The sequence below is a fragment of the Semicossyphus pulcher genome, unplaced genomic scaffold (assembly GCF_022749685.1).
Source record: "Semicossyphus pulcher isolate SPU_LCO1_2020_fin unplaced genomic scaffold, fSemPul1.0.p SCAF_7, whole genome shotgun sequence".
In the NCBI taxonomy this organism is placed as follows: domain Eukaryota; kingdom Metazoa; phylum Chordata; class Actinopteri; order Labriformes; family Labridae; genus Semicossyphus; species Semicossyphus pulcher.
In genome coordinates, this window is record NW_027211748.1 from 5,582,974 (window position 1) to 5,610,578 (window position 27,605).

At 42.0% G+C, this 27,605-nt stretch overlaps 2 protein-coding genes across 2 annotated transcripts; both read right to left on the reverse strand.

Annotated features, from left to right (window-relative positions):
• Nucleotides 1-265: 265 nt before the first annotated feature.
• On the reverse strand, nucleotides 266-6,554 carry ipp (intracisternal A particle-promoted polypeptide). Its single transcript, XM_069685556.1, has 10 exons — nucleotides 6,503-6,554; nucleotides 5,606-6,030; nucleotides 5,298-5,509; nucleotides 4,790-5,009; nucleotides 4,507-4,662; nucleotides 4,228-4,395; nucleotides 3,986-4,123; nucleotides 2,558-2,680; nucleotides 2,223-2,443; nucleotides 266-2,135 (listed from the first exon to the last, which is right to left on the reverse strand). The coding sequence occupies exons 2-10, from the start codon at nucleotides 5,946-5,948 to the stop codon at nucleotides 1,911-1,913; spliced, it is 1,806 nt and encodes a 601-aa protein (XP_069541657.1). The 5' UTR covers nucleotides 5,949-6,030; nucleotides 6,503-6,554; the 3' UTR covers nucleotides 266-1,910.
• A 5,847-nt stretch (nucleotides 6,555-12,401) lies between these two features.
• LOC138611450 (phosphatidylinositol 3-kinase regulatory subunit gamma-like) lies at nucleotides 12,402-19,299 on the reverse strand. Its single transcript, XM_069684565.1, has 10 exons — nucleotides 18,965-19,299; nucleotides 16,894-17,005; nucleotides 16,676-16,774; nucleotides 16,381-16,561; nucleotides 16,152-16,268; nucleotides 15,898-16,040; nucleotides 15,611-15,787; nucleotides 15,417-15,491; nucleotides 15,136-15,306; nucleotides 12,402-15,038 (listed from the first exon to the last, which is right to left on the reverse strand). Exons 1-10 carry the CDS (start codon nucleotides 19,017-19,019, stop codon nucleotides 14,765-14,767), a joined length of 1,404 nt encoding a protein of 467 aa, XP_069540666.1. The 5' UTR covers nucleotides 19,020-19,299; the 3' UTR covers nucleotides 12,402-14,764.
• Between the last annotated feature and the right edge of the window lie 8,306 nt (nucleotides 19,300-27,605).

Genomic DNA, 27,605 nt, shown 5'->3' on the forward strand with positions numbered 1-27,605 from the left:
GATAAAGAGTTTAGTTTTGCAAAGCTGATAAGACAAATCCCAAGTTTTACGGTCAAAATATATCACAATGAGTTTTACAAATTGACATCCAATGTAAATGTTTAGTGCTGAGTTTTATTGGCAGAGCTGGAGGTAAGTGGTCCCACATTTTACTCTTGTCCTGGAAGTTTGACACATTAACCAACCAAACAATCTCTATGCTTTACAGTCGTAGATCTCAGACAATCAAATGCAGGAAGAAACGAATAAAAAGGGGCACTTAGGAGCTGATTACAGATACATTTTTATTGACGAGAATACTTTTATTTCATGAGGAGCCCCAAAATGTCATTTATAATCTTACAGAGCAAATACTTTGCTTGTTTGCAGAAAATCCTCTTTACTGCAAACGTATACAGTCGACTCGGCATGTTTTTCATGTACTTTTGGTACAAACTCAATGTGATGTTTACAGAAGAGTACTTTGGTATGGAAGCACTAAGCGGACATGCATCCCTACATTTTATTTACTCTGTTTCCTCATGATAACGAGTAATTTCCTATCTAGAAATTAAAACAACAGGCTGGTCAATGTGATATTACAGACCACCACAGGCCACGCTGCCATTGCCCACACTAATGAGGAAAGTTAAGCCTATTTCTATGTTTCTTTTTTGCTTTTACAACTCTGAGGATTCGAGTTACCGTGGTGCAACGTTGAGATCTCGAGAAAACAGCCGGAAACGACTCATTATCACTGGAAAAGGAGGGTAAATATAATGTATGAACGCATGTCCGCTAAGGGCTTCCGTACTTTATACTGTTAATCCCCATACAGTAGACACAGTGGAGCGAGTCTGCAAACTTACTAACAGGTCTAACACACATGCTGTCATATGTATCACATTTTGCACATCATTTGCAACTTAAATGCAGAAAGAGGGAATGTAGGTGGATTTAAAACCGATCACCCACATACTGTTTGTTTTATTACGTCTGCAAAGCAAGCAATACAAGCCGTTATTACATAAATATGTTTGAGAATGTATGACAGTACATTAGATAAAATACTGTTGGCTCCACTTAGCGTCAACACCTGAACAGGAAACATGTTAAACTTACCATAAAGAAGGTAAAAACATCTGTAAAATTTTGCAGGCTCATGATATTCATGTTGTGTCTGTCGATACAAAGTTGAAATGCAGGTGGAATGTAAATTGTAGTCATATCTGGAAATGGTAGAACGTGCTTCACATGATTGGATGAAAGTGTAAATAAGAGGCACTCTTATTTACAGTCTCATATATACAAAAAGGATCCAGTGAAAATCATTGGGAAATAACTGCACTGATGTGACAACAGTGGTGTGCTGTTCAAGTTTGTAAGTATTTACAGAAAACCAGGGAACTTTGGTTCCATTATTAAATAGGCTCAAGTGGTTTGATACATCTTCCAAGTAGCAATGCACTCGCCTCAAACATCTTTGAGGAAGGAGAGAACACAGTTAAAATCAGTGTATACACCTCTTATCCAAAAGCAGTGTTCACAGTCCCCACAGGAGTCTTCCATCCAAAACAGAGGTCCTCAGCGGTGAATAAATATCCTCCTCACAAGGATCAGTTCATCTTCAAATGCTTATAAGAGAAAAACAAGTGTGACGCCACTCTGACAGTCTGAAGTGAATAGAAAACGGAGACGTGGATGAGTCCTGTAACAGTGTAAGTGTAAGTAGTTTTGGCAGTTCTCCAGTTCTGCTGATATATTTTTATGATCAATAAATGTCAAATGTTGAGGACAATCAAGAAGACAAACATGTCTAATCCATGTATAAATAGCAAATTAGAGACGCTAAAGTGTCTCTTAAGGTGCAGTTTTTTTTCACTTAATGTCGATGCTGATATGGACATTCAGAATGTGAATATTCCTGGCTCTCAGAGCACAGCGAGCCCGCCGTCACAGCGGCTGGTGATCATGTTGCCGACTTCAGTCCAGGTGTCCAGGTGAGGGTCGTAGATTTCCACAGAGTCCACGGTCACGGGGGCGGAGAAGTCTCGGCTGGCGGCCCTCCCCCCGACGGCGTACAGCAGCCCGTTAACCGCTGACACCGACACGCCTGCACGAGCCGTAGACATCGAGGCCACCTCCATCCATTTCTCCTGTAAACAACAAGCACAGAGAGGAGGAGAGTGTTACTGAAAACTGAAGGCTCTGGAGTGACTGACTGTATTTTCTCTCCTTTTCACCTCTTCTGGACAGTACTTCTCCACAGTCTCCAGTGCACCCAGCGCTTCATTCCAGCCACCCACAGCGTAGATGCAGTTATTGAGGCAGGCGACGCCCACATAGGCTCGACGGGTGACCATGACGGGCAGGGCGCTCCATCGGCGGGAGATGGGGTCGTACACCTCGGCTGACCGCAGCTCCATTCCTTCGTCACTGATTCCTCCGATAACGTAAATGAACCCTGAAAGGAGACATTAGTGTTTGGCTGAGAGCTGTTTGTTGACACTTATAAAAGGTACTTATCTACACTACAAGTTGCACTGAATAACACATAAACATAAGAAAAAAAACACACCTTGTAGCTCACAGCAGCCAAAGTAGTAACGAGGAACGGCCATACTGCCGATCACCTCCCACTTGTTCTCCTCTGGGTCGTACCGCTCCATCGTCTTCCCGATCTCAGAGCCGATCCAACCACCTGGAGATCACAGCACAAAAAAAGGGGGTTAAGATCTGTCTAGAGGCTGCTCAGCAATAATGTTTGACTTATATTTACTGAGTTCTTTACTATCAACTGACAAAATATTTTGAACTTATTCCGTCCATTTTCCAGGTTGTTTTGTTCTGATATTGATGCTATTCTATCACACAATCCAGCCTTGTTTGCTTTTTTATTCTTCTACAACCTACAAGCATTTCATGTCTACTTCTATTCATCAAGCAGACAGGTTAAGCTAATTCCAGCTTTCTGTTATTTAATATATCAACTGTTCACATCTATGTTTCATCTGATTTGTTTTAAATACAATTTGCTTTAACAACCTGATTGTGCTTAAAATTAGTAATACAAATCTGTTCTCTCACTGTGCTTTAAGAGCTACTCTAGCAGATTAGGGCCGCACTTCTTAAAGGGTCAGTCCGCTGATTTTCAACCTCAGTCCTATCACGCTACTATGGAGAGGTAATGCCAGTATGGTAGGAAAAAAAAGCTCTTTGCCTGTGGAGGACACTATCTGCTTTTCCAATTGGCCCAGGAAAATCTCCGCCAGACTACGTAAAACGCGTCATCTGGCGGAGGCCATGGAGCTTGCTAAACTACACTTCCTCAATCCAGGACACCCGCCACCGATGTCATGTCTCATTCAAAATTGTCAGGTTTGAAATGTAGACGGCAGACCAGAAAATTTTTTTGCCGTTCCACCGGTATATTCTCGTCATATTTCAGATTCTGTACCGCTCTGAGCTTTTCCCTGCAGTGAAAACGGTAGTATTTCACTCCAGCGTCTCTCGCTGGGCGGTTCCTTTCAGAGAGAGGGGCGCAATGCACGCTGGGTGTTGTAGGAATGTGGAATGGGCGAAACCGCGAGCAGTTTGTCCAACTTTCTCCACAGCTATGGCGTCAATTTCAAATATTATTTCTTCTATCGATTACAGAGAACACCAGCGTTGACTGACAGTGGCTTTTTCCAGGGGCCAGTTGTTCCTTTAAGTTAATGGGGCAGATAGACAAGACAAATAAAAGTCAATATCATAGCAGCAGAGACAGAGATATATTGCCCTTTAGTCTCTGGTAGGATTAAAACCCATAAAACACTGGGTCCTACATGTCACATGATGCAATTCAACAGCATCTTTCATTTAACCTTCCCTAACTGGTATATGACCACAAGCAGGGGATGTGGAAGATTTGCAAGCCTGTTGCAAGTTGCAAGCCTGAGCCGAGATGACTCAGTTTGTCCTGTACTTTGGTTAAACATGGTGCTGGTGTTACTGTGGCATTTACCGAGTGCATACAGAGCTCCGTGGCAGGGGCAGACGCCAACTCCACAGCGGGGAAAGTTCAGAGACGCCACAGCAGCCCACTGCTTGGTCACTGGGTCGTATCTCTCCGTGCAGTCAAAAATCATGGAGTCTTTCTCCCCTGGTAGTCAAGTTAAAAAAGAATTCCTTGTTAGACTGAAACCTTTTGTGATTGATTTATTTTTAGGCTTAAACACCAGCACATAACAGCCTCAGGTCTCTCACCTCCCACCACATAGATCATGCCCTCCAGTACTGCCACCCCCAGCCCGCTGCGGGCCTGGTGCAGGGACGACACAGTGGTCCAGTACTGGTTAAAGGTGTCGAAGCGCTCCACACAGCTCAACGCCCGGCTGTCACCCCAGCGGCCACCCTGCAGCCGAGTGTAGCCTCCTGCCACGAAGAACAAGTAAAGATTAAATATAATTTCTTATCTGGAAAAGTTCTTTCATAATTCACCAGAATACTAAATGATGCCCTGAAGAAAGGGATTTGAAACAGAACCTATGGCATAGAGGTATTTCCTGGCTTTTCTTCTGGGTCTCATCTTGGATGGCTGCAGCTGACTGTACGTCTTGTTTTCTTTGGGAGACTTTGTGACCTCTGTGTATTCTCTCAGCAGAGTCTGCAGTGCCACCCGCAGGCTGAAGTCTGTAATGCCTTTATTGAATGACAAAACCACAGATGTTGTTTACAATGTTTCATATGATAAAATTTAAAGCAATAACGTAGAAAGAAATCATCAAGTATCTATTCAGTGTATGCAAAGTGTTATGTTCTTCTCTACCCTCTATGTACTTGAAGAGTCTCTGAGGGGAGAGCAGAGGGAAGCGGACCGGTTCCAACACCTCCACTACATGTTTTTTCCTCTTCGCAACATCTTGGAGAACCCAGTCCATTGCTGCAGTGAAAACCTGGTACTCATCCTCAATTCTCAGCTCTTCGCTTCTAAGCAGCCTCACCATCTGATCCTTTGACAGGCCCTTGAACTCATCTGTGACGCACACCTACAGGGAGGCAATCAAATAGAAGGTTAACTGTAAGCATCAATCTTGAACATAAAAGTGTGAGCTGAACTGCTTTTAGCAACATAAATGGGTTGGGGTTTTTTTTTAAAAACACTGATAAAATACTGATGTTGTCTTGGATAGGCTTGAATTTCAAATTAGGTCAAGTAAGAACAGATGTCATGAACATCTAGCTTCAATTTAACAGGAAACACAGAACAGAGTTTGGCAGCAACATCAGAGAGATAAAGAGATATATCGACAAACAGCGCCCTTATTGTTGAATACCTCCAGAAAGTGAACATGGATGTAGTTCTCAGTGAACTCCAGCATGTCCATGCAGGCGATCTGCTCTAGGAACTGAAAGACGCCCACGCAGTTGGAGGGGTCCATGTGACCCTTAAGAAACTCTCCACAGATAGACACCACCTCGTTCAGCTGCAGCATGTCTGCTGCCACCATCAGCTCCTGCACGTTCTCCACTGTCACACTGATGACTCCTGAGAGGAAAGGTGCATAACTCCATTCAGAAAATGGTGAAATATATAACAGATTTATTGAACCATGATGGTGGGAACATCAGGATAAATGTGGACCTGTGTATATGAAGTCCAGCAGAACCTCAAAGACCTCAGTTTCCACTCCGAGGATCTGAACCTCCTCCTTATCGGCCTCCCTCATCCCCCCTGAGAACAGAGCAGAGAAGTAGGGGCTGCTAGCAGCGAGCACCAGCCGGTGGACTCTGAAGACCCGACTTCCAACCTTCAGCCCAACATCACAGAAGTCTGTGCGCAGCCGCATCTTGTTAATCTGGGCCAGGATGATTCTGGCATAGCGGTCTGAGGCCAGCAGAGCCTGCTCCAATGCCTGGGCTGCCATGGCAGCAGCAGCATCACCACCACCACAACAAGTGGATGTTGACACGGAGGTGGAGGACATGGCAGCGGGGGCAGGTCTGTGTTAACATGGAGGCCAGTGTTCCCAAACCCTCCCCTCTAGTGAGTCCGTGCATAAAATCGTCCTGAAAGACACATCAGCTTAATGCATGAACACCAAAACACAGAGAGAGAGAGAAAGAGAGAGAGAGAGAGAGAGAGAGGGAGGGAGGGAGAGAGAGACACTGACACACTTTACTGTTGTGTAACAACAACAAACGATGTGTCGATGTCGGCGATATAATAAGCCATAACCGTGCAAAAATTAGCTTTATGACTGTTTCAAGGTATAACACACTGATGCAGTCATAGGTGATTTAATGTCCATCACTCTATTGCTATATTAGATATAAAAAAAACACCTGACGCCGCTGTTAGCCCCGCATGCTAGCCAACAGACAGCTAGGTAGGGTGGATTTAACATACCATCTTTTAATAAACGTTCAACAGAAATCTGACAATTCCACTGCTCGGAAAGAGCGACTTTCAACACAGAGAATTCCTGCCTTGTAAAGAAGAGAAAAGTCAGAGTTCAGTTTGTTTTTAGCCGTGACATACCCATAAGTTAACTGATGAAGATGCAGGCAACTTCCGTCCCCTTGCAGACTGTCAATCCTGTTTTGTGGATCGACTACACTGGTCTGGCAAATGACTCCAGTCATAACTAACCGAACCTAGAGAATGTTGCATTTTCTGTGGGTTTGACTCGTCAGCGACTCGTGTTATCTCGCTTGGGAAACAGCACTTTAAATAATGAGAAGGTAAGGCTTATTTTGTTTTATTTTTTATATTTTTTTTGTATTGTTTTTCTGTCTTTGACCAGTTTCGCAAAGATTTCCCGCCAAGTTTGTCGTAACGTCAAACGCCAGGTGGCAGTGTTGCCTTTGAACAAGCAGCTAGACAAATGGAAGTCCTTGACAACAAGCCACATAAACCTACCATGTGAATTATCATAGTATTCTTAGCATGTCAGCCCCCAGCTGAATGGTAATTTAAGATGCAGCTCTCCTCCACTGTGTTGGCTGTAACCTCTTCCACTTGAGACTTGACCAAGCCTACAGCCTAGCCTGCTCTTAGACAGAGGCAACGGGTAGTCCAGTTTGTTTTAATCAGTAGCTTGACATTAAATGAGTTTAAACAGTATGTTGGAAACCTGTTATTACATACAGACCTCTAGCACTGCTCAGGCCCATTAGACCTGCCTGGTGGACTGAAATTGAGGTGAAACGCCTGTGACAGTTACAGGAGAAAAAAAGCCCTGTAACTGTCACTTGACTTGTATTTCCTGCTATTTCAATGTGTCACCCAAAATTAAACAAGCAGTGGTGTGCTAGATAATATATGGTGGCACTGTCGTTGGCCAATTAAAGCTCAAATGTAAGATATGTGCCAACTTGGCCACCCTTTGTAGCACACATTTGGTTAGACTTCAATGTGGCTGCCATGTATTGTTAAATTTCCAGTGTATCGTGTTTCCCCAAAGTGAATCCAACAAGGCCATTATCTCAGTCGAACAATGAGCTTATTGGATACAGCTTAGATGGACTCTTAGTAAGCCAACATAAGGTAAAGCTTACCTTTTGAACTTGGAGAGCTTTAAGAAAAAGAATAAATACAAGCACGTTCCCTGTCCCTTGAATGTTGCTACTATTCGCAGCCAAAGAAATAGGGAAGGATTTGATTTAAATTGTGACTTGTCTACCCCCGAACATGGAAAGCCTTATTGGTTAGCAAAAGAATCAGTGATGACAGTCTAACTTTGTGAAAATAGATGTATTGTTTTCACTCTTAAAATATAAAAAAGACAATAATTTGATTATGATAGGATAAGTTCTGCCAAATTCAGCTCTTCCATTTTGAACCTACCCATTTTAAACCTTAAATCTATCCCATTTAAATGCTAATAAACAGGGCATTTGGTCACATGTTTATGAGCCAAATGAAAAATAGGAAAATCTGGGAGGCCAATCTGTCCTTCATGCTGAAATAAGATTCATTTTTTCCTCAATAATGTCACTGTAACTGTCACTTTCCACACAAGCCTGAGTTATGTGTTAATCACATTACGTATTTTTAGCAGTCGTCAGGTGATCAGTGCTGTTTCGCTTTTCAAGAGCCTCATTGGTGCTCATTGAAGTGTGACAACAGCCTCTTTTCATTCAATGGATGATACATGCTGCTGAGGGACAAACAAGTCCAAGTTTTGTGATCATAGCTACTGACTTCATTACCAAAGGCAGAAAACAGGCCTCTGCTTAATCCCTTAAAGTCACCTTAATAACAAAATTATGATGCTTTATCCCTATCATTTAGGTTTTATGTGTTTCATTTGCAATATGAAAGTGCTTCTTTTTCTTTTCCTTTTGTTCTTTATGCTGCTGCCTGGGCAGGTGTCTCTTGTAAAACAGGTTTTAATAACTAGGTGAGGTGCTAAAAATGAATTTGAATGTACTGACACTCTTCTTTGGGCAAACTAGGTTCAGTTACAGTATGATTATGCTTTTTTTGCCAGAGCATGCCTGTTAGCTCTCACTTTTTTCTCCTATAAGCAATGTTTTCCCTCCTCGTGATCATTATAATTATTTTCACTGATCATCATGTCTCTTCGTTGCGGTGATGGGAAGCAGCGGGGTGTTTGCCTCGCTCCCAGAATCTCCCATGTAGCGGGAGAAAAAGAAAATAGAGCGAGGGTCATCCTATGGAAAGTGGTCACCATAATTGCATTGCTGTTTTAAGTGCAGGGTACGTCTGACTTTTTCATCAGGCCTCTGTCTTCTGGCTAGACGTTGCTTTCACCAGGAAAGAAAAACATAAGAGATGATAGTGACAGCTTAAGGGTTCTTCTGGGAGTATTTAGAGTTCAGAGATGTCTGAGGCATTAAATAAAACCTGATAATGCAAAATAAGTAATTACAGCACTTTGTGGTTGGAGTTTTATTATTATTTCCATATTATAACCATAGCTTATGTTGTAAAAATCCTTCCTGTGTTTGATTTTATGTTACATTGCTTCTTATTACAAATACACTGTACCCACAAATGTTATCTCGTCTACACTTTTGCTCCGATATGGCCAGAAAAGGAGCCTGTCCTCACCTGACAGGAATTGTGAACTGTGTAACTCTTCCTTATCTATGCCAAGGTCACCGCCTACAGACAGTATTGTGCTTTCAGACTGAACTGGATTCTGACTTTAACTTTGATGTTTCTCTGCCATCAGTACTGGAGCTGGTGTTTGTCTGCCAGTGTCCTGTGCCATATGGGGTCACACTGAGGCCTGAAATCATTAGTTAAGTCACCGGATGAAGAAATCTTGCAAACTGTTGAGCATTTGGCCAAAAGGAAAGTTATCATCTAGAGTTAAGTCTGTGTCTGGCTCCAGTATACCTCTTTCCAGGCAATGGGATCTTCGACTGTCGGTCTGCCTAAGCCTGTGTCTGCAAATCTGATTTGGTTGTGGATCTGGATTGGCATTTCTCCTGAATTGTTCGTCAGCAAGCAGTATGTTATCCCCCTGTAAGAGCTGGCTCAGTGTCACTTCTCATCTCAGTATGATTCGAGACCCACACTACGATGACTGTTAGCAGAGGTCACAGAGATAATAAATGTTATGCCACACTACTTTAGTTCTACATCTAATTTTTTTTACTTTTGTTTTGTAAAATTATTCATTTCACTTTTAATTCAGTTGATAAAAAAATATAAGTTTTAAAACAGGAAAAAAACAAAAAAGAGAAATATGTTTACTATATAATGTAGAATTCAAGCTCTTGTTGAGCCTCTACTTAGAATAGCTATAAATACTTTTTTAAAGACATAAAAGTACAACAGTGACTGACAAGAGAAGAAAAAGATGATTCGCAAACTTTCCCAACATCATTTTCATTCCTAAAATTGTTTGATGTTCATCATGTAGCATAATTTCTCCAGGCTTGGAAACTGTTTTCCATCTTAATTTTCTATCTTTTCCATGATCTCATCACAACTTAGTGAACCTTTATTCTTGTATAATAAAAACACAGTCACTCACTTAAATACATTATATAGACTTCTCGTTTTGCTCTTTATTTGAGTTGATATTAAAGTCTTTAAAGAAAATGTGGAGCTGGTATGTTTAATGGTTCAGTCCGTCGTCTACATGCCGTTTGGCAGGCAACAGTATCTCTTGCCCTCAGCCTATAAGCCAGCTATAATGTGAGCTTATAAAAAAAGAGGAGGGAAAAAAAGTCCCTCTCTTATCGATTCTGCCTCCAACATAGCAACTGGTCGCTGATTGGTCGACGCGCGGCACGTTCCCGGCCGCCGATTGGCTGGCCGTGTAGCGTGAAAACGGTGGAATCGGACGGAGACAGAGGGGAGGAGAGACGCGATTGGCTGCGGCCAAACTGAAAGCGAAAACCTCTTTTTCTGAAAGCCTGCGAGACAGTTGATGGTGTGTGTGTATTTTAGGCGTGACTCCAAAGGTAATTTGTCCTGCTGGCCCCCCTCCCCCTTCAGCCAGAGCTTATTTAAATTGAGAACTATAAAGCAAAATGACTATGAATTTAAACGAGCACAAGGAGAAGAAAGAGAAAGGGAGGAAAGTGAGGGGGGACTGTGTAGGCTATGAATGGGTGAAAAAAAGGGGGGCTGTGTTTTGTTTTTACAAAGATTTAACTCAGATCCAGGGAGGTAAGGAAATAGGTCTGAGTTGTATAAACTAAACTGCTGTCGAAGCAAATAGCTCTGGGTTAAAGCCAGGTGGGAGTGTGTTTCGGGTTAAGGGAAATGTAGAAAGGCCCAACTTGACCTTAACAGCCTTCGTTTTATACCATCCTGTACAGGAGTTTGGAAAAATGCACCTTTTGAACACTCTTTCCTGTCCCTACTCTTTTCCTGTCTGTCTACCCAACACTCATTCTCTACCCACTCTTTCCTTGTCTTTAGGACAATCACGAAGCCCGGGTGTGACTCAGCCTCAGCCCTGTTACAGTCTGTCCTTTCTATCTGTCTATCTATTTATAAGTATCTATCTATCTATCTATCTCTACTGTATCTGGTCCATTCTAGTAGAGCACGATTAGGCCTGTCCACCAGCTCTCTATGCTGACACAGGTAAGAGGGAGTAATCCGTGGCCTGGAACTGAGGCTCTTCCGCAGTACATCCTCACCATGTGCACCTCATTAATCCCTACCTAACACAGACCTTATGTGATGGTTGAAACAAGCCACCTGTTGCTTTGGTCACGGAGGGCCAATTCACTATATTCACAAAGCGGCCATTTTCCTCTGATGTCACACTTGCTGTTTTGTCATACTGCTGTGTTTGCAAATCATAAAGATGTAGAAAAACTACAAAAATGTAACACTTCCTGATTGACCAGCTACTGGAAAGAAAATGGAAAGTAAACATCTGGAGGGATACTGCATATATATATAAACACAACTTTTTGGAAACCCATTAGCTATCGTTAGACAACAGCTAACATTAGTATTTAACCACTTCTGAGCTAGCATCATAGCTAACATAATAGTTTTAGATGATAAAACAGGAAAGGAGTTAATTTTTAGCTAACGATAATTCAAGCTAGGAATTGGTTGAATGCTAATGTTAGCTGTTTACCAAATGAGTTATCAAATATGTTCTAACCTAAATATAGCCACTATTTTCAATATGGATTTATATTATTCAATATTTTTTTGGTTAATTGAGAAGTTTTTTTGGCATTCCTATGTTTACACAGTTTGCAAACCTAAAACGTAGTCGTACAACATCTTGACAGCAGTTGATATTTTGGCCAGCATGTCAATATGGTGAAGTCTGCTGTCACCCAGGGTCAGTAACCTGATCTGCTGTTTCTTTGTAGATGGTACTAAATTTAAGTTAGGAAATTTGGAAAACACAAAACATTGTGTAACCTCAGATAATATATCACTATGCGATAAAAAAAAAGTTTGACAGACTAAACTCAAGCTGGCCCACACCAAATGTTTACATTTGAGCTGCATTCCTTTCACAGGAGCTTTGACAAAGTTGCTTCAAAATACACAATGTTCCCAGCGAAGGAGGTTTGATGGATTTTTTTCTGGTGACTCAACCGCGGCCAGACCGAGAAGGGAAAGGGCCTGCACATATCCTGCTATTGTCTTTATCGCTTCCTTTCTCTTCCATCTGTCCACAGCCTGTCCTCCAGTGCCCTCCCTGCCTCCTATCTCTGCTGACCCAAGGATAAGCTCATCAGACGACAATGGCTCCACTAGAGACAGATGGTATATTTTAATAACTAGTTATCTCCCTTTAAGCCATTCATTGTTTTGAATTTGCTAATTTCTCTTCCCTTTTCTTATGATTATTTGGGAAAAATTACCCCTAAAGTCTTTGTTTAAGGTAATTTAAATGATAAAAAGTGACACTTGCACATATCAGCAGTTCACTGTGGAAAAAAAGCAACAAAAAAAATGCAACAGATTACGTAAGTTGACAAAACCCTCATCAGTTTATTGTCTTTCAGCAAGAAAAAGGTCAGGATCTCACATTGCTTAGCTTCACCCGAGGAGTTTCCTCAATCCCCCAGTGGAGTTATATTTTTATAAGAGGCTTAATCATCCTCCTTCCATAAACCAACCAGAAATACATTTTACAGTTTCTCTGTACAGAGTATCTATTGTCCTCAAACTTGAAAAATGTGCCAAGTTCAACATGGATTCCTTTCCTCTTAAGCTATGTAGGCGGCATGTCATGAAAAACATTCATAGCTCGAGCAATGCCACAGTTCAAGTAATGGAGGCAGGATACTTCCGGACCTCTGGCAGTTCACACAAACATCGGAGGCCACATCATACCGACACCACCAAAGAGAGTGCATTCTTGTGGCAAATGTCAACCTCTCATAACAGCATCGCCGTCACCACCATCATCATCGTCATACATTGCAACAATAGAAATACTGTTGGATTGCACTTTCTTCAAGCTTTCATCTTGTGGCATGTTTATAGAAAAAATATATATAGAATACAAAAAGCTTATACTTCTTTGAGTAACAGAATATAACATACAGTACTTCAGATTATGTCTCGATCAGCACATCAGCAGGTGTACATAAATTGCCCTCCCCTTGCCCAAATGCATTTACCGGACTCGACAGGGATGTAGTTTTAGCTCACTATTAAGTGCTTTGGTCAATGGGTTTAACATTGAGTATGCTCATACAATGGTATTCTACAGGATGTTAATGCTACATAATTATCCACTGTATATGAATGTCTCTTAAGAAATGAGCAAATTGTAAAGATGCACCACGACTTTTCACATATTCACACGTGGCATTTACCCAAAAATGGTTTGGTCCACCAAACCCATATGAAGGAAACAGCCTGTTTACAGCACCATTTTCCCCCCACAAATACACTTAGTAAAAGTCAGCTATGGAGTTATAGTTGTTCCACATTTCTGAGCGTGCAATAGGACATTTTCTCACAAGCATTTAAATTACTTTTTTTGTGCAAAATTCACGGTAAGAATAATTCTAAAGTTCTGTCTTGTCCTCAAATATTTAGTTCCGATTTACCTGTTAAGCACATTCAGCTCACAATAATTGCTTCTATCCCTTAGTTTGACTCATTTCTCCTCTCAACATCTCTGTTCTGTGCACTTGCTCAACTCTACTAAGTGTTACATTGTTGCCACAATACCAGTGAATCAGAAAACAGGAGTAGCTAAATTCTGATTGGCTGTTTAGTCTCCAATCGAATTGCTAGTATAATTACTAGTTACTAGGGGAGCAGGGCAGCAATAGAAGAAAGGTTTAGCCAAATACAAGAACTTAATAAATTTGCACCCAGTTTTAGGAACCTTTATTAAATCCTATCTTTAGGTTAGCCTATACTTTAGCTTGCTGCTTCACTGAAGGTTGCTAGCTAAGTACATGCAGTAGCTAACTTGGCTAGTTGCTCCTTAATGATTGCCAACTGTATGAGCAAGGCATTAAAATCATCATAGAAAAAATACAGAACCTAAACCGTGTCTCTAAATGTTTTAACTTAGTAGCACATGTCCCTTTAAAAACTGGTAATAGATGTAGAGCCCAGTGTGACGTGTAACGTCTAAAGCTAGCCGACCTAATTGATTGCTAGGAACTACCATTGAGTATTCTTTTATATCATTCTTTATATCTGTAATATATAGCACCCTCTTTTAAACAATAATCATGTTAGATTTAGATGTCTTTCAATTAACACATTGAGAGAGGTAAACTGAACAAAGTAAAGAGAAATACGTTAGTATTTTGTACAAATTTTTTGGCTCTAACTTAACTGTATTTTTATTATTTCCATCATTTTCTGGTGACTATATTTTATGAACTTTTAAACATTTTTCGACACCAAAAATGTGAAAACAAGCACTCGGGAAATGAGGCACAAATATAACTCCAGAGTAACCAAATATATATTTCTAACGTATTGGTCAAATTTCCAGAACGGAATAAATGTTCACTAGGGAAACAAACATCTCTAGCAACATCCACTCAAAGTCAAACAAAGGTGCAGCACCTGACGTCAGAGAGCAATTAACTGGTTGTCAACATCCCTACTGAAAAGGTGTCCATTGAACAAATGGCAATAAATGAAGTACAAAAAAAAGCTTAAACAGTCTCTTTGAAAACAACAAAAAAAGAAAAGTTCAAGCTGACATTCAAGTTCCGGTCCCACTTCAATCTGTGAAATCCCATTCACAAAAACCGATGGAATCACTGTAGTGCAAAACTTTACACAATGCACCTCGATGCAGTCATCCTCGCAGGATACAGTAAACAACGTGTCCTTTTGTCTCTCTCCGTCGGATTACATTTCTGGAGCAGCAGGCGGGAGCCCCGCTGTGTGTTTTGGAGTCTGTAAGAGTTTGTGTTCCTCTGCGTGTTGCGAAGGCGTGGCTGCAGCTTTGGCGTGTACTGGATGTGATAGCCGAACATCCAGGGCGTCGTTGTGTTGCACTAAGGAGTGCAGGCGATAGTGCAGGACGAGGTCTTTCAGGGAGCAGTGGACGTCATAGGGCTCAGCGAAGCCGTACCCGTGCGGTGTGCTGTAGATCATACAATGCTTCACTTCTTCATTCACACTGGAATTTATGAAAGAAAAAAAACGCATCAATGAGTGACACATAATTACACTACAATATTCAGCTGAAATGTAGCTTTTCAAAATGTAATACTCACACAACAGAGCAGGCGTAGCATCCCTGTTTGCTGCTCTCCCGGATCAGGAACGTTCCAGAAGCTTTTCCTTGAAGCATCTCCTCCGCCTGTGTCCGGCTCAGCTCACCGACAAACCAACTCGTCTCCTCCTGATGTGGCAAATTCTTCTCGTCTCCCTTCAACACATATGTGCTGAAAAAACAAGAGCAGTATTGTTATATTTCTGTAACAACTGCGTATTTCTTTTATAAATTAAAACCATCCTTCATGACTGTTTAGAGAAAACATTTGTTGAAACTTACTCATCCAGGCTGTCGCTCTGCGTCCCCAGCCAGTCATTTATGCGTTTCTGTCGCACGCCTTTGTGATTAAGCCAGCTAAAAGGAAAGGTGTAAAAAGAGATTTAGTTTTAACTCCTACACAGCAGCTACAGAAATGTCTTTTTCCTAAAGGGTTTGTAGCGATTTAACACAAACATTCTTCTGTGGCTACGTACTTGAGGTACTGGTCTCTGATGTTGCGTAGCTGGATGAGGTCAGGCCGCAAGCTGTTCATCCTCCTGTCCGTCTCTCTGTAGTCCTCCACCTGCGTTCTCAAGTCTTCCTCCAGATGGATTTTGCTGTCGTAGATCTCGCCAAGACGACACTTCAGCTTCTCGTAATTTATCAGAAAGCTAACAAGGGGGAAGAAAAGGTCACAGGTCAGGATGGAGTAAAATAATCTTGCGCTACAGGCACCAAAATCAAACTTATTTGGAGGGATTTTTTTAATGTAATAAAGTACCTCTCCAGATCTTTGTCGGCTCCCTCGGTCTGATTGTTCCTCTCAAACTCCTCCCCGTAACGCTCCTGCTCGCGACACTGCTCCTCGAAGATCAGCATTGTCTCATTAAAAGCCTCTATTGCCGTTCGCTTCATCTGGATCTCCTGCATCACAAAGAAAACACAAACAGGAGAGTGAGGAATGTGAATTCTACTGTTTAGAGAAGTATCTTTGCACAGGAATCATCAAAGTTCATTGAAAAAGTTAGTTTTTACCTGTGAGGTTTTTGTGAAAGTTTCATAAAGGCGATCAAACTCCTTTGTCTTCTCTTGATACTGACAGTGAACCTCCTTGAGCTTTCTTCCAGCGACATCAACGCTGTCTTCTTTAACCTTGAGTCAAATAATAACACTTTAATGCATTTAATTCATAAACTCTTTTTCTCTTTTTGCAGACTTCTGAATTTTATCAATGAGAAATAAATAAATAACAGTGCTAATTTACCTGCTGGCAGCGGGACACGGGATGTGTGAGCATCAGATCCAGGGTGGCGTTGTACTCCACCAAGGGATGGTGCTGATAGTGCCAGATTAGCTCCACTACTGACGTGAACGTGAGGGGGTCCGAGAAGCCGTACTTCCCGTCACGGTGATAAATCTTGATCAGCTTATTGTGCCCTTCTTTCCTAAGAAAGTCAAACAGCAAAGCACAAAATTGTACTACTGATATAAACTCAAATAGATATTTGTCGCAGTGCCGTGATGGGAACAGCTCCATCATGTTTTTGTCTTCTTCTTACCTTAACGTCAGCGTAAAGTCCCCTTGCAGCTTTGTGGATGCGTCACGCACCAAAAAGGAGCCATCAGGTGTGTCCCGCAGCTTCTCGTTTACTTCATCCCTGAGGACAAATCAGTTTAACGGTTATTGGATCTAACATACCATCACATTAAACAATCAAACAACGTATTCAAAGAGGACGATTGTGTCTGTAGGGATGTCGAGGTGCTAATACTTTACCTTGTTATGTCTCCCCAATACCATTCCGCGTCCTGTAGCGCGTACAAAGGTGGCGAAAGGCAGTTGTTGTTCATGGTGGTGGACGCTGGCTTTGTTGACCTAGGAGGAAGAGCTACAAGCAAATAAAAGAGAGAGAGAGAGATAAGAAAATGAAATGCAAAGGATCAGGAACTTTCTTAGAAAGACATCTATGAGAAAAGTATTGATCTGTAGGGAGATCAAGTGAAACGTGACTCCTTCAATATTATGACTATTGCAATCAAGGATTTGTGTGTGTTAAGGAAATAAGTGTTCTGCCCTATCGTGCACTCACTCACTCTGTCACACCCTTGCTTGATGGAGCCTGTCAAGATCTGAGGACAAGCCCAGGCATGTTTCCAACAGATATCACTCAGCAAATCATTTCCAAGATCTTAAGTGTGGTTAGCTCTAAAAAAGGAAATGTGGCAGTTGGTCCTCATTTCTGAACGCCATCAGTCAACAACTGTGAGGCATTTTTTTCCTAAGCTATACCAGAAATTCTCATAATTAGGCGTTGGATTGCCTTCAACTCCTGCAAAGTAGAGCTTCTGAAGTTTGCAGCAGCCTTTGGCACTGTCCTGAATTGCATGAAAGGCATTACATAAACCAGATGTTATATTTTGAGCCTCTTGGATCACCCCTCCCTCTACTTTATAATGATTGCACGCTTACAGATCCTCTTAAGTTTTCCGTCAACCTTTAAGGAATAAAATCTGGGAGCCTGGATGAGAGATTAAGCGTTTTCCTAAAAATGAAAAAAGGAGGGCAAACCGCATCAAGAGGAGGTGAAGGGCGATATATTTCACTGCAGGACAAAAGTGCCTTTCATGAGGCAGTTAGGTAGGATACAAGAGCACCCTCACAGAGGAGAAAATGTGGGTTTCTCCCACCATCCGCTCTCCCTTTTTTTTCTGACCTTAAAATAAACAAAAGGCAGGTGCAGCAGCAGCACAGTGGCAGGCACACAACGAAAAGCTGCGGCTCCTGAACTCAGCAAAATTAAATCTGCACCACCCCCTCCTCCTTTCTGTCTCCTGCCAAGAAACTCTACTGGCTTCCAAAACCCACATGCGCATACCAGTACAGACAAGAGCCACGTAATTTAAGTGTGGAATAATAATAAAATATCAAGTCAGTCACGGTACAGCCTGCTTTAGCACTGTAGTCAATCCAGAAAACACAAAGATGCACACACTAAATCAAAGACCTTAACCTATAGGAGCAATACAGGGCATTTGCATTGTTATGATGTTGTGTCATTAGTTTATTTCTTATATTCTTGTATTGTGATTTGTTGTGGTTATCATTAGTAGTTTAATAAAATTAATGGTGCAATTTTAATAAGCGAAAATCAAATGAATAAGGCTAGGTTGCTCCTTAGAACAAGACAACAGGCTTGGAAAAACCGCCATACAAGTGTTATGACGTTGTTAGGACAGTGTTTTAGCGCCGAGGTCAGATGACAAATGTAAATAAAAAATGAAGTGTTGTATTAGCTGCCGGAGTTAAGTCATGAGACGAGCTGTCTGGTTTGCTTGCCTCTAGCCTACTTTGAGAGCTAGCACACAAATTAAGCACGGCTGGCTGCAGAGGAGAACAAAGCGGTCGTTTCATGCGGCGCTCATTACCGCACACTCAACTCTATTCCCTTTTAAAATGCACTACTTACACTGTCATACACTTTGAGCATAATTTTTTGGCTCATATGGAGATGCAAAAGCAGCATGCATTAGTGTCCAAGTTTGCCACATTTGCTAGGACAATAGAAAAGAAGGCAAAGCCGCTGCGCCTGGTCCACAGAAAGGTATTACGTAATTGGCAAGTGAATTGCGCTATGCATGCCTGGGCATAGCCACAGGGGGAGCGCAGCACCGAGGACCCGGCTATTATAACGTTTTACTGACACCTGCACAGCACTTGTCAGGTTACAACTTTATCACAGATATTATAAAACATGATGCCAGCAAAAGGAAGACAGCAGAAAAAGGGGATAGAACGTTTCCCGACCCCCCGCAGATCAGACAATGGCTGCCTTTAACCCTAAACTTACCTGGTGGTGCTTGATCCATTTCGATGTAGAATAAACCTTCGGGAGGATAAACCATTCCTGTTTCAAAAGAGTAGTCCAGGGTGCTGTCTTTGTTGTCTTTGCGCGTGATTAGAAGAAAAATGCACGTTTCTTTTTTGCCGCAAATGGACCTAATTCAGGCTACAGCGCAGTCGCAGAGTGCCTACATAGATGTAGAAAAAGAGAAGAAAACTCCTTCGGTTCCGAGTTCATAAAACATCCCAAAGTCCAAATGTATTTTCTCAACATGGAGCCTGGAGATTTCTTTTTCCCCTCAGAGATTGTCAGTTCATGCCTTTTCGCTGTGCGGCGGAGCTCTACTTTACTTCATCTCGGAAGTGGGGCGACTTTAAAGGGCTGTTCGTAACATCATCTTGGCACGTTCCATTCTGAATTTACAGGAGGGGGGTTCTTTTTAATGCGCGAGGCGTTTAATCATAACGCACTAGTAGTAAAGTTTGGAATACATAGCGGAATGAACACATTAATAGTTTATTTCAATATATTAAAAGTACATGTTGTGTGGTGACTTCACTCGCTGAATTAATAAGTGTGCGACAGAGGTAACCCCTACACTGTAATGGTACATTCCAGACCGTTTCATTCACTTCTCCTCAAGCTGCACTGTAACAGCTGAAAAATTCCTTTCAGGGCATGAATGGAAAAGAAAAACCTGGCCTGTTAGCTTGAATGATTTAATCAGAACATGAGCTATAACTTACATACATTTTATAATATCTCTTCAAGCAACTAGGAATTACAGCATTTTCTACCACTTTTTCTTTGCCTTATTTTACTAGTGAATGTAAAGGATGCAACAGAATGACATCATGCTATAGGTTTTATGATCATTAAGCTGTATTCAGCTGATTGGTATGTAGAGATCACCAGACTAAGACTCTTTCTGTCTGACAGAATTGCCCGCCTAGTTGGCAACTGTGTATTATATTCTTGTTGAGCTTGTCAAACACGTTCAGCAGCAAAAATGGCATCTTGTCTGCCGCCACTCGTAATAATTGCAGCTCTGAGATCATCCTGTTGAAGATATGACCGGTAATAACATGTGTGTTAATGTGTCTACACATTCAGTGGCTTAAAAGTGAATGTAGGGAACAAAGAATTGATTATTTTATGATGAGACATGCTCGTGTTCCCATCTTCATGTGCTAAAAATGGGTTCGAGTATCTAGATTACTATCTCCTTATGTGTTCATGTTGGATGAATACAGGCTTTGTAGTCGATTCATGACACAGAATGACATTGTGCTATAAATTTAAACAACCAGGGCCTCTTCCACCAGCTGACGTGAGTGGCTGCGAGGAGAGAGAAACAAGGCCTGCATGGTCAGAGGTCTGTCTCTGTTGGTGTCCGGGCGTTTATGGCCGGTCCCCTTTTGACCCAAAGGCTGAGAGCCAGGGAGGTAAATGCCCTCAGCATGCCTTTTTCCCGTCAGAGAGACACTTCTTTCCTGTGTCCAGTCACTGCCTATGAAACGTCCTGAGCTATCTGCCATGACACACACACTCAAACACATACTGATTTTATTACCATTTTTTGCTGTTTCAGCATTTTTGTCTGCAAATGTTGTTAAACCTGCCAAATTGTAGACGTTGGACAATGGCATGTTTCTTTAACATCCACTGTTTGACAGGTATGTAATTGTGTGGGTGTGTGCAGGTAAATGTGCTCACGTGTGTCTGTGTGTATTTTTGGGTTGCAGTGTTTGAGAGCCAGTGTGCTTTCCATGCGTTCCTCCTTTAAGAAGCCTTGAAGCCTGTCACGGCATGTCACTTGGCTGCTGCCCAACCCCCCCTCTCACTTTGCCCTTCTTCCCTCCTCCCTCCCCTCGGTGTCAGAAGACCACAAAATGTGCCCCCTTAACTTCTGGGTCTGACCTCTGTGACACATTTCACTACCACTGTCCTCCTCGGCTACACACACATCAGTGATGCGTCGTTATGATGAGCTCTCGTCTTTGGGCTTTGTGTTTGGGATGTGTTGCCTTTATGATCAGTATTAAAATAAAACCCTAAATATTTGTGTATTTCTACGTGTGTCCCACTTGTGTTGTGTGCATGTAGTGGGCCGGGTGACAGAGGGCTGACTTGCAGGATAAAACCTTTAGGCTTTGCACCCCAGATCCAGGCAGTCCTGATGGGATCAGTGAGGGCTAATCGTAAGATTAACTGGATAGGCTGATACGGCAGGCCTGCCAGCTGCCTGCTGGCTGATGTGACTCATCTTGATACCGCAATATGCCACCGGACTGTGGGAGAGCTGGGAAACGCTGCATGAGTTTTAAATTAATACACTGTGCTAAATGTAGATAACAATTCAACTGTAATTCAGTTAGCTTTAAGTTTCTGACACTGATTTGACAGACAACTCAGAGTGACTACAAAGGGTCTATGGTAGGCCGCAAATATGAAAGGAGAGTAGGTGTTAGGGCCCGTTCAGACAGAACGCGTTTTAGCAGCTTTTTGTCGTTGCGCTCTGTGCACCTCGCATTTTTAAGGAAACGCTCTGAGCGCCTCCAGTTGAAAAAACTTCAACTAAAAACAGAAAAGTGCCTGACGTCATTGGCATTTTTTCTCATTGTCCAATCAGATGAACGTAGAGGCGGACCTTCTGTCAGTTAACAAAATAACGGTTAGGTTAATGACAGCTAATGATTTGGTGGTTGCCTTAACAACAGTAAACAAAAAAAGGCGCAGCAAGCTGCTCTTTCTTTTTACCGTAGGCTTCAACAAAAAAGGCAGAGCGGTGCGCCTGGCGTTTTACAGCCTGCAAAACGCGTTCTGTCTGATCGGGGCCTTAGGCTGCTCCCCAATAATCCGGTTCTGCTTGAGGTTTCTGCTTGTTATAAGGAAGGTTTACCTCGCCAGTGTTGCCAAGTGCCTGCTCATAGTGGATTAATGTTGGGTCTCTGTAAATAGTATAACTAATAGAGATAACTTTACTTTTGATTTGGTCGTATATTAATAAAAAATGATTGACTGATTGAGCTCCAGATAATCACAAACAGGATTATTTGGGTTTATTGTTCCTAGCTGTTAGTAGGTCAGTGGTTAAGTGTGTTGAATGTGAACTCTGTTGTAAAATGGTAGAAAGAGCTGTAATCCCCATATTCAAGAGTGTTAAATGTACACATGATAGGCCCCCTGCTGTGTTTCACTTAGCCACACTAAGTCACAACACCCTGTATTTGTAGAATCAGCAGAATAATCTCCTGGCTTTTTAGATGGATGTTTGTTTAGATGTAGCTCATTAACTGTGTCAAGGAACGTTATTCATCCTCTGTTTTCATATTTCCTGCGCAGCCTAATGTAGGACACATTTTATCAGGATTTGTTTTGTTTGCTGTCGATCAAAAAATGGCTCAAAGACACAACACGGAGGAATCATGTAAGGGATTAGTTCAGTTCACCAGTGTCTGTATCTGTGTCATGGTCGCGCATTGTAAACCCTGGGTGAATCGCACATCTCTCAAATCTTCTGTACTCTAGTGTGCTGCTATTCACGGCCATTGAAGGGAAGCATAATGGCCTTGGCAGGGCGTTCGACATTCACCATGGAGAGACTGTGGGGTTTCCCTGATCGGCGGCCAGAACCAGCACACAAAGCACGCAGTAGTGCTGCCAGAGGCAACTCAACTGCGGGCAGAGTGTAGGGCGGCTATGGTCTGGCCCCCAGGACCCGGCCATTGTGGAAATGTAAGTGGGGACAGTGTCTGAACGGCTTGAGTTGGAACAGAAAACTTTGGATGACCAAAACTATGAGCTTCAAATAGCAGGGCCCTGGGAAACATAGCTTGTTCTTTTAAGGAGGTCAAAGAGAAGCCAAGAAGAGGAAAAAAAAACAGAGAGCCGATGTTTGGTGGAGGGAATGTCAAATTGGAGGCTACTGTTACTATAGACATCAGCAAAAACTGACATACCGTTTTTCCAAACGCTCCAAGGTCTGTCTGCCTCCCTCTCTTTCTCCGTCCACTGTATATTAGCACACAGTGGTCATACCCACCACTCATCAGCTGTCACTCCATTCAGACTGAGCCTAATCGGACTAACAGAGGTGACAACTGAGGTACTCGTGGCACTCGTGGTACTCGTGTTATGCATAGGATGATGATCCTTCGGTATCTCTCCGGGGACCTTAACCAACCTCTCTGCTTAAGTGGAGGGCCAAAATAAAAGCCTGAGCATGCGTTTGCAGAACATATCCATGAGATGCTGTCAGGTTTCGTGCCCTTGTATCATAAGGTGTTAGCTTAGTTAGCTAGCGGGCTCAAACTAAGGATAATTTTCGTTTAAGCAATATCACACCAGAGGGACTTCTGCTGTACTGAATGTCATCAAGCAGCCTTGTACCGAATATAATCAAAGCCGTGCTGACATTCAGTTCAACAGCACGACCTCCAGTGTGATACTGCTTTTAAACAACAGTTCTACAAACTGCATATAGTAGTAAACAGTAATAAGAAACAATACACTGATATATTGCTTTGTTTATTTATACCATTCACTTATTCCACTTTTGACTGGAAATTGACTGAACAAGGCAACACAAACATTTCCCTGTACACCGTATTCCTTGTGTGTGTCTACAAGTAACCCCATGCCAGCTACAATAATGTACATTTATCTGTATGTTACCATGTATTGTGCAACCAGTCAAATAGTCTTTTGATTGCCTTCCAGCTTGATCAATCTAAACAGGACTGTTTTGCTGTGACGATAATGATTTGATGTTAATTAATGGTATTCAGAAAACCTGAAGCGGAGTGATACAAATGGTTAAAAGTCCCAGTGCTGTTATAGATCAAATACAGACACGCACATCCCTTAGCGCTTATCAAGTATATAAAAAAAATACATCAAGATCCGCACACCAGGAAGCTCCTGTAAAGGGTTTTATTCAGCTCAAAGTAACGTTTCCAGCCAACATGCTCTCCTTCACACTTTCAAAGGCATTTGTGAGTCGCCATCTTAAATACATACAGACATCCACGTGATAAGATACAGCTGACATCCATGATTACTTAGGTAACACTTGAGATGTTTTTTTGAATATCATACAAAAAATATTGCACACAAAAAATCTACCCTAAGGAAAATCGATAAGTAGAACACGTACCACAAACGTGTACATGTCTTGCCTATACACGGACAACGTAAATATCAACAAATTATCCTCAACACACCTGTGACAAATCCCAGTGTACCAAGATATCTATATGAAGTATACGTACAAATATGTATGACGAAATTAATGTAAATAGTTATTTTATTCTTTTCTGTATCTTATCATGTGGATGTCTGTATGTATTAAAGATGGCGACTCACAAATGCCTTTGAAAGTGTGAAGAAGAGCATGTTGGCTGGAAATGTCACTTTGTGCTAAATAAAACCCCTTACGGGAGCTTCCTGGTGTGCGGATATCTTTTTTTGATATCCTCTATATCAGCACTCATACAATGTCTCTTGTCCAATCAGATTACATAATTACATTACAAAGTCTAATAATATGTTGGTTGTTTTTAGTTGGGTTTTGTTACTTTAAATGGCTTGTTCTGTTCAACCAACAAGCCTAAACTCCAAAATGTTTAATGTCAACGATATATAACAGAAAAATAATTTTAAATTACATTAAGAGCTATTAGATTATTTAAATACAACTCATGTTTTCAGGGCAAGTGTTACATAAATGTCAAAATCCACATTTGTTCCAAAACAACAAATGTTTTTCTTTTCAGATTCAGTCGGCCCACCTTGAAACAGAAGAACTTCGTCGAGGCGTCTTTACAGAGAGGAGTCGTGTGTCAGTGGGCAAAGGATTCATGACTGGAAGCGCAGTGAAGTTAAGCTAGTAACCCCTCTCTCTCTCTCTCTTTCTGTCTCTCTCATACACACACAAATGCACACACACACACACACACAGTCCCAGGCTGTCACGCAAAGCAAAATTGAGAAGCCGAGACCTCTTTCAAGCTCCTCGGCAGTTGCCCCCTTTATATAAAAGGACACTACTCTCCTGGGCTACGCAGCCATCACATCAGCACTATAACTCTATTAGGCACAGCTCCAGGACACACTAAGCAACCCATAGTCCACAATGGCATCATTGTCAGTGGGGATTGCAGCCCATTGTGGTCCATGCTACAGGATTTATTCCCCTCCTCCCGTATTGTGACCTTCACCTTTGACCCTGGCTGCCATCTCACATGCTATGGGACTGAGGGCCTGCAAGGCTTTATGCCTTCTACGTCTTAAATGCTGCTTTACAATGACCTGGGCCTGCTAAGTGGCTTCTCTGCACAGCACCAGTGTTGGGATGATTCAGGTTAGTATCAGTAAGGAAAGAGGAGGGGTGGAGGGGGGGCAGAGTAAGGAGTTGTGGTTGGACTGATTGACCCTTAGAAAAGGTCAGTTGGAAGGCATGAGAGTAGAGGAGATGCCTAAATGGCTCTTTTCTCTCCTTTTTCTCCCCCTGGCCAGGGCAGAGACTCTGTATGGTTATTTATGAGCGTGTGGGAGAGTGAGAGGGGCTGCAGCGAAACCCACCAGCCTTCTTTGTTGCAAGGGCTGGGCTGAGGTGCCTGTCATTGGTTCGGTTCTGTCATATATACATGCACATGCACGCGCTCGCACACACTATTAAGAACCCCTCCCAGAGCTGCAAGGACAGAGGAGAGGACTCTTGTTGCGAGGCAGATTTAGAAAATGAGGTGTGCTTCACACAATAGCTGTCAGCAGTTTGATAGATGCCTCTCACGCTTCCAAACCCCAGGAAGCATCCTGAAACGGGAGGCCATTCACATTCATCTGAAGTGAGGCTGGCAGATAGTAAAGTTTTAGTTTTGCACAAAAATAAGAAAAAAGAACAAATGAAGAAAATATGAAAGCAGGTGAGAGTGTGTGGTAGAAACCTGTAACTGGCCTTTATAAAAACCACACGTTGGACATAAAGGGGTAAAACAAACATGAAATTACTAAAACAACAGAAATATCTTTTTTTTTTAAAACTCCACGTATAAACACTTTCAAAACTTTCTCAAAGAAAAAAAGTATGGAAATGAAGAGATGTTATCGTACCCATGGTATGACCAAATATTTCTTATAGTGGTCATTATATATATGTTATATATAACTTTTATATATAACCGTTTCTGTGACAGAAGGCAAGATATCTTCTGGGATTTAGGAGTTTTTTGCTGCGTTACAGTTAATTTTTCTGTCTGTTTTATCTCATGTGATTGCTCTAATTAAAGTTTCAGTTTATGTCGATTTTGGCACCCCCTGTGTACAAAGCTGTACATGCTTGAAGGGCCAGTTTGACAATTTTCAACCTCAGTCCTATCATGCTATTATGGGGAGCTAATGTCGTTATGGTAGAAAGAAATGCAATTTCGCTCTGTGCCTTTGGAGGATGCTATCCACTTCTCCAATGGGCTCTGGAAAACCTGATGATGCGTTTTATGTAGTCTGGCGGAGGCCATGGAGCTCGCTAAACTGCACTTCCTCCATCTGGGACGCCCGCCTCCGATGTCATGTCTCGTTCAAAATCATCAAGTTTAAAATGTAGACTGCAGACCTGAAGATGTTTTAGACGATCTGCCGGTATATTCTCATCGTATTTCAGATTCTGTACAGCTCTGAGCCATTGCTTTCAGAGGGAGGGGTGCAATGCACGCTGGGTGTTGTAGGAATGTAGAATGGGAGAAACCATGAGCTGTTTGTACAACTTTCTCCACAGCTATGTCGCCAATTTCAAATATTAGTGCTTCTATTGATTACAGAGAACACCAGCTCTGACTGACAGCGGCTTTTTCCAGGGGCCAGTTGTTCCTTTAAGTGGTGGTTTAAAAAGAAAAATCTCATTCTGCTTTCTTTAACAGTCACATGTATCACTCACTTGAAATTTTTGCCCTGTAAAATGTAAACAAAGGCAGCGTGCAGTTAATCACTTGGTCTGACACCTACCCCCCCGCCAGCAGTTTCAGGCATCAAAAATAACTATATAGAAATAATCAATCTTGTCGCTGATGGTCTGGTTTGCTTTTGTAGCTCATATATTAAATGTTATATAAAAGTATCATTAAACACACTTAAATATAGTTGTCTTATCTGTGCTTACATACATATATCAAAATATGACACTACTTGGGTTTGTAAGTATTGTCCTGCTCTCCTTTTCCAAACCTTCACAGCTCAGTCGAACCTCCTCTTACAGTAAAAACATGATGTGAAAGATTCTCATAAGTCACATATTCCTCCTAAGTTTGATATTCTGGAGAAGAAAATGAGCCGTGCCTTCCCAGAATTGCATAAACTTACCGTTCACACCAGCGCAGCGCTCTGCCAGTGTAACACACACCACTTTTTTTTTTCCCTTTTCCCCTGACAAAGTTAAATTAAGCTTGAATTTCACGCTGAAGTCAAATGGTCATGATGTCATGGTTTGAGGACAGAATGACTCGGTTTGTCTGTTGACTGAGGAGGCCTATTCTTGCATGTTTGGGTGGGAGCAGAGCATATAATTGCAGAGCGGGATAGCATGAGGGGATGGGGGAGGGAGAGAGTTAGCACGCAACATGAGTTTTGGCCCACAGTTGCTGGTGTGGGT

What these genes read in the sequence shown, in the direction of transcription:
- ipp (XM_069685556.1), bottom strand. Translation starts at nt 5,948, where the DNA reads ATGTCCTCCACCTCCGTGTCAACATCCACTTGTTGTGGTGGTGGTGAT. An exon ending in GAAATACCTCTATGCCATAG is followed by an intron (nt 4,396 to 4,506) that starts GTTCTGTTTCAA and finishes TCTTCGTGGCAG; the next exon opens with GAGGCTACACTCGGCTGCAG. An exon ending in CATGATCTATGTGGTGGGAG is followed by an intron (nt 4,124 to 4,227) that starts GTGAGAGACCTG and finishes CTTGACTACCAG; the next exon opens with GGGAGAAAGACTCCATGATT.
- LOC138611450 (XM_069684565.1), bottom strand. Translation starts at nt 19,019, where the DNA reads ATGGTTTATCCTCCCGAAGGTTTATTCTACATCGAAATGGATCAAGCA. An exon ending in GCCGACAAAGATCTGGAGAG is followed by an intron (nt 15,788 to 15,897) that starts GTACTTTATTAC and finishes CCCCCTTGTTAG; the next exon opens with CTTTCTGATAAATTACGAGA. An exon ending in CAGAGCGACAGCCTGGATGA is followed by an intron (nt 15,307 to 15,416) that starts GTAAGTTTCAAC and finishes TTGTTTTTTCAG; the next exon opens with CACATATGTGTTGAAGGGAG.